A 9542-nucleotide genomic window follows, 5' to 3' on the forward strand; every position below is an offset into this window, starting at 1 on the left:
AATAGAGCAAAAAAAGATCTTTCAATAGTCTGTATAATGTTAATGTTATAAACATGGTTCTGAGTGGATCTTGATTTTGCTCTTTGTTTATAAAGAATTTGTCAGTATGTGGACAAATATGCTTTTTCATTCTTTTTATTACACAGTCATTTTACTCAAAATTAATAAAATCACAGAACATGAATTGTAAAAGATTATTTTATTTAAATAAAATAAATATAATGTGGTTAATTCATAAATATCTTGCTAATTAAAGGTTTATTGTAACTTAAAAAAAAAAAAAAAAACGTACTACTTGGATTAGGTTAATACTGTCCAGAAATGTATGTTCATTTGAATAATAATGAATAATAGTCAAAACTATATCATATTTATGAGTAGTGACATTTTTTGAGAAGATTCTGAATCATGTATTTGGTAAGATCTCAGGTTTTAGAAAGAAAAGTACAGACATTTAAAGTTAAATCATTCAAGAAATGTATTATGTTAAATAATTAATAATCATTAATGTTAGTCTCAAGCAGTTTTTAACCAATGCTTACTGGTCTCTGGTATCTCTGGTAATATGTAGGCCAGGAAGATTATGTACAATTGTAAATGGGTCTTTGGTGACATTTTCGTTTTATTCAAATATGATTATAGAATATAAGTGAATTAAAAGCAAGGTATAGCTAATCCACAAATTCATGATGCTGTTATGCTGCAGCATGATACGGCTACCTTTATACTTGATCTACCTTTAATTTTGAGGTTGGGCGTTTATATATCAGGTAGCCAAAAGGCACAAATTAAATACATATTATGAGTTGCATGATTATGGCTATAGAAAATGGCTAATTTCACCCTAATTTGTCTTTTCTGTACTGCATTATTGCTTATACACATTGCTTAGTCAAACATTCATGCTGAGAGGAACAATCCGCAGCCTTTGATGCTGTAAGACTGATAGTAGACTCTTTCTTCTTCAGTGGCATTCATTCAAACCTATAATAAAAAGATTTGGTATTGTATTATCCAAATAAAGCTGATTTAGGGGTTATTGATGTTTGTTTTTTAGTACTCAGTACATTGTGTTCAGTTTGACCACTTACAGGCTTCACTTGTTGCCATGGTACATGGTCAAACAGTATCTTGCAGACCACCTCTTGTTTTAGTACTGGAACTCTGATAATCACTAATATAGTCAAAAGCATCCTCCCATACATCCTCATCTGGTCCTGGTGAGGATTCAGCAGTTTCCACAGTGGATAAAGAAACCTCATGCAATTTTCCACTCCTTTTTTCAGGGCTTTTAGAGTCTTCTTTAGGATTTGCAGTATTTTGTATATCCTGAATGACCTGTTTAGTTATTTCTGTTACTTTGGATTCAGACTCAGTGTGTAGCGGTTGTCTAATGTCAACGTTAACTGCAACTTCATCATGTGCATCACAGTGTCTTTCATTATCTTCTGTTTTAGCGACTGACAAATCCACTTGGTTTTCTGCACTGTTAACGGCCTGTGTTTCTACCACAGGGAGAACAGTCAATATTTGAAACTCTTTTAGAACCATTGTTGGTGTTTGGACCCCTGCAGTCACTGATGCTGTTGCCTGTTTAATGCAAGAAACTACTTTTGGTACTTCATCGGTTGATGAAAATACTGTTGACTCCATGTTTTCCATCACTGATGTCAGAACTGGTGCTCTTATAATCTGTTCAGTCACATCCGGTGTTCCTACGCTTGTTTCTTCTGCCCTAGGTATCTTTAACGCATAAATATCAACTGCATCTGGTGTCTCAAGTCCTGTTTGCTTTATGGATGTCACAACCAAGCCTTGCATGTTGACATTCTTTTCCACCTTCAACCTTCTTACTAAGGATTCTGTTTTAATAGCTGAAGTCTTGATAGTTTGTTCTTCCAGTGCTGATATTGGAGATGTGTGTGATATTGCCTCAGTTACCATAATCATTTCTAATTTTGGTTTAGTCACCTCAACTGTAACTGGTCTGTTGATATGTATGCCCCCCTTTTCTGCTACCTCCTTTAATACTGGAGAAGGTGCTGCTGTTAAAGATGCTAAAGATTCTTCTGTCTGTATTTCAGAGACTATGGGAGATTCTCGTAGTGTGGTGGCAGTGGAAACATCTGGTGTATTTAATGATTTTAAATCTGACTGAAAATGGTTTATTTCTGATGTCAAAGCAAGAGATTGGGTAGAATTTCTTTCTGTTGATGTTATCACCTGTGTTTTAACTTCAAGCTCATATACCAATGAATCAACTACACATGTTTCTACTGGTGTTTCTGATATTAAAATTATATCTGCCTTTGATTCTGTCACCTCCAGGATTTCTGATTGTATTAGCATTTCAGACTCAGGGTCATTTGCAGTCACAAGTGGTGATTCTACCACTGTCTTGGGTGTGACCCCGGCTTGTGCTTCGGAAAGGTTCATGGTTGTTTCGTCTTTCAGATTCGACGCTGCTATTAGTTCTGTATCCTTTTCAGTTGCATTTGCAATGCCTATTTCCGATATTACTTCTTGTTCAGCCACATCTGGAGAGACAATGTCCTGTTCATAGCCCACTGTCAATTCAACCTCATGTTCTCCAACTCCAACAGATTCGTGGTAAGCAGTTTTTACCTCTATTACATGCTCAGACCCTTGAGATTCATATTGAACGAAGTCGTCTTGGGATTCATCTTTAAGAGGTATTTCAGTTACATTTTCCATTGTATTAACTAGTACTGCATCTACATCCTTAAAAGACAGTCCAGATTCTACTTTTTGGCCATATACTTTACATTCCTCTTCTGTTCCTTCATATTTAACTGATGAAATAGTTGCAGTTATTTCAGCAGAACTAGTTACTTGGTTTTCCTTGTAGGGTTCATGACTGGACTCAGTCACTTGACTCTCTCCTGGCTTTAAGGATAGCACTTCTTTTTGTGTCTGTTCAGCGTTTAATTGAAGCTTAACTTCAGGATATTTCTCTACAGCTTCTTGCTGTTCTGTAATGATCCCCTTAGTAATGTTAGGCTTAGCTGTTGTGTTATCGTTTTGCTTCTCTACTAAAAGCTTGTCAGTTTTTGTAACTTCTTCTAATGAATTTACACTGTTAATTTGTTTAAGGCACTGTAGAGGTGTTGTTGGTTGGTCAGATATATTAAAATCCACTCCTGTTTCTTCATCATGTTTAATTCCTACTTCTGACGTCGTTTCAGCCATTTTAAGTGAAGCTGCTTGATTATTTTCTTCATATGTTTTAAAACTTTCTGTTTGTGGCTGATCTGTATCAAGTTGACGCAGTTCAAGGAATGGTTTAACTATGTCTAGAGTTTCATTTTTTGTCAGAAATTTAAAATTAACTTTAGGCTTTGCTGTTTCAGTTTGTTCTTTCTCATCCTTTAAAAGTTTGTCAGATTCATTATTCATGCAAGATGTTTTTAATGTGTCTGTTTTTGCTGAAATTTCTTTTCTTGACTCTGGAGATAAAGCTGTAGTTAGTGCATATGCAATTACTTTGGATAATGTTGGTTGGGAAACTGGCTCTAAATTGTGTGTTGTTTTTTGTTTGATTCCATCCTCTGGCACTTCTTCATAGACTCTTGGATGCTCAGAGATGACAGGTGGCTTCATGATCTCTTCTGTCTCAGCTGTATTAGACGTGAGCATGCATATTTCATCACCTGTGGTTTGTTCGCTTTCGAAATTTTCTCCAAGGACTGTTTCTCTATGTTTTTTTGACATGTCCTCTGGCACTTTAACGGCATTGTCTTCATAAGGAATTGCTACTGGTAAGGTTCTTTCGATGACAAATGTGTTCAAATCACATTCTTTACCTTCTCTTTCTTTTGTTGGTTTATCTATGATTTCTGACAGGTTCTCTGCTTTGAGGTTGAGAGCAATCTTTTCATCCGCAATGTCCTTAGTTGTTTCTGCAAATGTATGTTCTATTGTTAGTTTTTCTTCATCTCCAATTTTCCCTCTATGTTCAAGGGCATCTGCTGAATCTAATGTGGTGCCAAGTGCAAGTTCTGTCTCAGCATTTTGCAGAGGAGAGTCAATTTTCTTTTGAACTTCATTCTTCAATTCCGTTTCTGTCTTAATAGAATCTGACATAGGAGTAACCTCACGAAATGGCATTGTAGTCTCGACACATTTCACATCTGATACCAGAACTTTAGTCATCTCTATTATTTCTGAAGCTTGATACATATCAGTGTTTGACGTTGAGGCTACAACACTGTACATTACAGGCTTAGCTAGTTCAGTATCTTGAACTATAGTCTCTATGATTTTTGAAGCTCCATTTAAAGAACTGTCAGGTACTGAATCTACATTGTGTGTAACAACTGTAGCCACAGTAAGTTGCTCAACATCAACAGTTGATGATTCAACATCTGGAAATCTGTGCTCTTTTTCAGCTTCAACAGGTGTTTTAGTGTTTTCTGTCAGATATTTATGTACAGGTTCTTCTAATGCTGACTGAAGTGGGCCCTCAGTTTCAGGCCTGTTAATATTCAGTGCAATAATCTGCTCCTCAAGAAGCTGAGATCCACCTTGCACTACAGAATGAACTGGTGCAAATCCATGAATTCCAAAAAAAAATTCAGTTGAATTGTCTACCACATCTTCCATCTGTATCACGGGAGAAACTTCTTCCTCAATGTTTTTAACCATTATAACTGTTTGGTTTGATTTACTTGCAGTTTCAGAGAGAACTACACTTTCCTCAACATGTAAAAGAGCTTCATTTAACATCGTTCTAATTTCTTTGATTTCAGCTTTATAGACATTGTCAGTTGCTGTTCCTGCTGCTTCAGATTCTTCGACCAAATCCACAGAGACAATTTCTGTTGGTACTGCATGAGTTATTTCTGATATTCCTTCAACAATGGGCAAAGGAAGAACAACTTCAGTAGCTCTAATTTCTTGAGAAACAATGCCTATGCAGATGGATGTAGCTTCCTCTTTTTTATGGGTTACTAATACTTTTGTTTCAGTTGTTGTCGTTGACTCTAGAATAAATTGAGAAACTGACACTGCCGGAGCCTCAGGGACTTTGTCTTTTGTAGTAATCGACAGAACAACTGGAACCATGCTGATGGATTCCATAACTTCCAAGTCTGATTCTCTCATATCATTTACAGGTGATACTGGTGTTACATTTCCTGATGTTTTAGGGGACTCTGATAGTTGGGAAACAGCTGACACCATTTCAGTAGATTCTTCCTCATTGCATTCAGATGCAGGTTCAGGAGCAGTGACTGCATCAGCTGTCATATCTACTATATCATCATCTATAGTGTCATCTTGAGTTATCCACTCAACAAAGGATAGAGGAGTTGCAACACTTTCCTCAACAATTCCTTCCTCTGGAATGTCACTAAGTTGCTGATGTTTGCTTAAAAATTCTGTCAATTCTTCCATACACTCTGTAGGAATAGGTACACCTGACATTACACCATCATTGTATAAAATCTGTATTTGTTTAGGTTTGTCCTCTTCCTTTGCAGGCTGCATCTCTTTGTCTTTTTTACCTTTAATTTGTCCATCAGTTATGACATTCAGGTTTTCAGGGTCAACAATTTCATATTCAGACAGAGGTACAACCCCTGGCGTTTCATCATCCTCAATGATGATAATTTCTGTTTCTTTACTGCCTTCATCAGATGACATGGTTTCTAGCTGACCATCAGCCTTAATTTTTTTACGCCCTGAAATAAGTTTCCTTAAGGAACATGAAGATTCATCTTTAGCTATCTCGGTATCTGACTGGATTTGCTCAACTGAACCACTTTCTTCCATTCTGCTCTTCCTCTTTGGTGTAACAAGTTTTTTAAAAGACTTCCATGTAGATCCACTGTCGTCTTCTTCAGGACTTCCACCTTGTTCATTGGATGATGTAAGATGATCAGCTTCAGTGGAACTTTCAATTGGTGATTCGGTTGTTCTTTTGAACACCTCTCCTTTATCTTGAGTTTCATTCTCAGAGTCAGATGTTTTCCTGGATCTTGCTTTGCCAGACCTGACACATATCAGGTTTTCCCAGGAAACAGTTGAGTCCGACTTTTTTTTTGACTCTTCATGGCTCATGTCTACCATCTCACCAGAAGGCTGTGTTACAACCACCATTGTTTCTTGCTCCTTTTCAGACTTAATACATTCTGTGGATAATTGAGGATTTTCATTGCTATTTTTTCCAGGGTCAGGTAAATTTATGTCCACAGGTTTTGTGTCGCTCTGTCGCCTTGTGGAAAGTTTCCTAAAAAGCCTCTTGAATGGACTTGCTTGCACTTTATCTTGTTCAACTGAATTCATTATATCTCTTTCAGCTGTAGGTTTGCACTCATCTTTCTTATAGAGTTGTATATCTTTATCTTGGTCAAATATACTACTAGAGACATCAAGGCATGTACATGTAGTGTCATCTTTTGTTGTTTCTTTTTCAACTATTTTGTCCAGACTTTTGAGTTCTTCTTTGTTCTCTTTTGGTTTTTCTCCCTCTTTTTTCTTCTTTTTCAAGCTAGACAAAAGTCCTTGTGAGAAAAATCGCTTAATTGGGGACATTAGTTCCTCAGGTTCAGGGCTTTTTGGAACATCCTCCATGTTTTTTTTATCAGGAGAGGCTTCTTCCTGGTGTTCAATATGTGATGAAATTTTACCTATTGCACTTTTATTGTATGTTTTAGGAGACTCAGCGTGTGTATCACCTCCCATTCTTTCATTCATTATCACTTCTGTATCCTGCTCAGTTTTGCTGGCAGCATTCACATCTGTAGTGTCCCAAGAGTCCTCTGATGGGCTTGCAGCATTTATGTCCTCCTCAATTTTGATTGGCTCATCTGCATCAACCTTGTCTTTTTTTAGAGTGAATTTTAATCCACCAAATCTGAAGATTTTTTTGAAGCCAATTTCAGTGTCATTTTGTTTGTTGTTGGCCTCATTCTCCTCTTTTGCTATCATGTCATCTGTATTATTCATTTGTTCGCTAATGTTGTTGGTGCTCGATTGAGAGACATCTTCTTGAGAACTGTGGGTTGTATCTGAAGGATCTTCTTTTAAGGTCACAAATCCAGATCCCACTGCAATTATATAAAGTGTTAATTGAGGTTAAATTCAGATATATAGTTCACTACGGACTGTGACTATAGTCCTTTACAAAAAACGTATACCTGCTTTTTTTAATGAAAATTATTGGTAAAGAATCTCCTCACCATCTAGAAGGTCCCTCCCCTCAGACTGACTATTCATCTCATCTGTCAGGTTTTCAGTTTTTTCACTCTGGCTTGAGAATTGCCCATTGTTCTGCAGCAACTAGGTAAAAGGTAAAGCAAGGATTGAACTGAACAAAAATTATTACAGTAATAGTAAAAGCTGCTTTAAAAGGACAACCTTTCCCGTTGCCTTTAAAAGTAAAAGCATTTATGTTTTATCTACTAGAAACATTAGATATGAAACAAAGGGCTGTGAATTCCATTTACTTAATTCAGTTCAAGTAAACAAAATAAGATCTGGTTTACTGACCATTAAACTAACTCATCCTGGTCAATTTTGGGCAAAATATCACAAACAAACTGGTAGAACTTTACACTCCAGCTCTAATTTTTCAATTGCCACTAATTGGTATCTGGTTCTGACTTTAGTAAAGAGCTGAATCTGCCTTTGTAGATGTCTGTAGGTGAATGTATAGGAGTGTAACCCTAAATGTTAAGTAAAAGTAAAGTAAATAATTACGTTTATTTAAACAAATTACAGTTAATTATACAGTGAATACATCATAAGGCTATTTAGGCAGTGTTCTGAAGTCATTATCCTGCTAGAGAGGTAAGCTTCAATTCTAACATGGGGGTCAGAACAAAACGCAAAATGTCTTATCTGTAACAAACAATTATCCAGTGATCAAAAATCATAGTGAGGCTTTATAACAAATGAAATAAGTCCAGCCCCATATTAGCACTGTTGCTCACTAAATCGAAGAAGTAGTGGAATAAATTACCATTTTTGTTTCTTTGTTTTTTTTTCACTGCAGCCTTTAACATATGTCAGGAAGTAGAAGTTAATAATATCAGCCATTATCATGGCAGAAAACAAGAGATTAGTGATGTATTGATTGATCAGGTTTTGGGGATTTTCTGCAAAAGATGTACAGTACAAACAAATAGCAAACCCAAATATATGTACTTTATCATCTGTATAAATATTTTATAGCTCTAAAATTAGAGTGACATAATCCTTTCCACTATAACACATAAGATTTCTTATTTTGATCTTGCTGGTATGGATTTTTCATTTATGTCTGGGAATAAATATATTCAACTATTTTCAAGAAGAGAAACAGTACAATTATTACACATAGCCAAATATATAAATAAATAACTAAAATAATACTGAATTGTTTCATAGCAGCACATGTTCATATTTAGTTGTTTTACAATTTATTAGCAGTATCACATTACTTTGAATAATACAGTTGGTATGATATTTCATTAAGATGTTAGTTTACACTAAAGTAGTTCATATTTCTAAAGTCTAAGATAGCCACCTATTGTCTCACATATCCTGTTCTGCTATGGCAGAATTCATGTATACCATGGAAATCGATGCAGATGCTATTTGGATTGCAGCTGGAAGCAATTCTATATATCTAGTGCCCGAAATAAAGCACTGCATTTAATAGGTCTGTCTGCACATACTCACAAATACATAGAGAATATAGACTATCCATCTAAATACATAAATACAACGAATACATGTGCATATTGTGTATATTTGTTGATACAAAAAGAATGATGTTTTATTGAGAAACATTATTTTCTACTACACAATGCCACATTGTGGTAAAAGTAACAAGAGTGAAATGTTGCTGCAAAGTTAAGATTAAAAGACAAGCTATCAATCAGTAGGTGCGTTTATTCACCCAGGAGATCTTTGTAATTTCAAGTTTTAAGTCTTAATTTGAAAGCAAACTACGCAATGAAGTTTTATTATGCAGCACTGTCACTAGATTAGCTTACAGTGAGCTACTAGCATCATCATAACACTGTCCACTGCAGTGCAGCAGCAAAACACACTAAAAGTTCTCTGCAGTTTCACTATTACACACACAATTATTATTATTATTATTATTATTATTATTATTTCCTTGTCGTACACTCCTTTAAATGTACTTTCACTTTTCCTGGATTGTAAAAGGCTCCAATAACCCAGCTTGATGTTTACCTTGTCTTCCTCGCTGTCCTCCAGCGCTTCATCCTGTCCGGGATATTGCTCCTCGTCCTCCTCACATTTGCTGTCTTGCTGCGCGGATAATGTCGCTCCCATGATCCACTCCTGTCCTTGGACACGATTTCACCGGCAAGAAATATCCTGTAGGTCGCTGACTAAGCTTTCCCAGCTCAGTCCGACTTACAAGTAATGCAGCTGTGCCACTGTGAAGGCTTTTTAGAAGCAGAACCTCCTCTCGCCATCACATGCACAGAGCAGCGGCACGCCTCAATACTCCAGCACTGAGAGACAGAGAGCTCACTGCATCAAACTTCTGCTGCTGTGTACCC

At 36.3% G+C, this 9542-nt stretch overlaps 1 protein-coding gene across 2 annotated transcripts; it reads right to left on the reverse strand.

Annotated features, from left to right (window-relative positions):
* Nucleotides 1-183: 183 nt before the first annotated feature.
* akap12a (A kinase (PRKA) anchor protein 12a) lies at nucleotides 184-9542 on the reverse strand. 2 transcript variants are annotated; one of them, XM_083543868.1, is made up of 4 exons: nucleotides 9208-9542; nucleotides 7203-7302; nucleotides 1092-7070; nucleotides 851-984 (listed from the first exon to the last, which is right to left on the reverse strand). In XM_083543868.1, the coding sequence occupies exons 1-3, from the start codon at nucleotides 9307-9309 to the stop codon at nucleotides 1120-1122; spliced, it is 6153 nt and encodes a 2050-aa protein (XP_083399994.1). In that variant the 5' UTR covers nucleotides 9310-9542; the 3' UTR covers nucleotides 851-984; nucleotides 1092-1119. The 2 variants fall into 2 exon arrangements, with proteins under 2 accessions (XP_083399993.1, XP_083399994.1); XM_083543867.1 differs by having other exon boundaries at nucleotides 184-7070.

This window comes from Silurus aristotelis (assembly GCF_946808225.1).
Source record: "Silurus aristotelis genome assembly, chromosome: 6".
NCBI lineage: Eukaryota > Metazoa > Chordata > Actinopteri > Siluriformes > Siluridae > Silurus > Silurus aristotelis.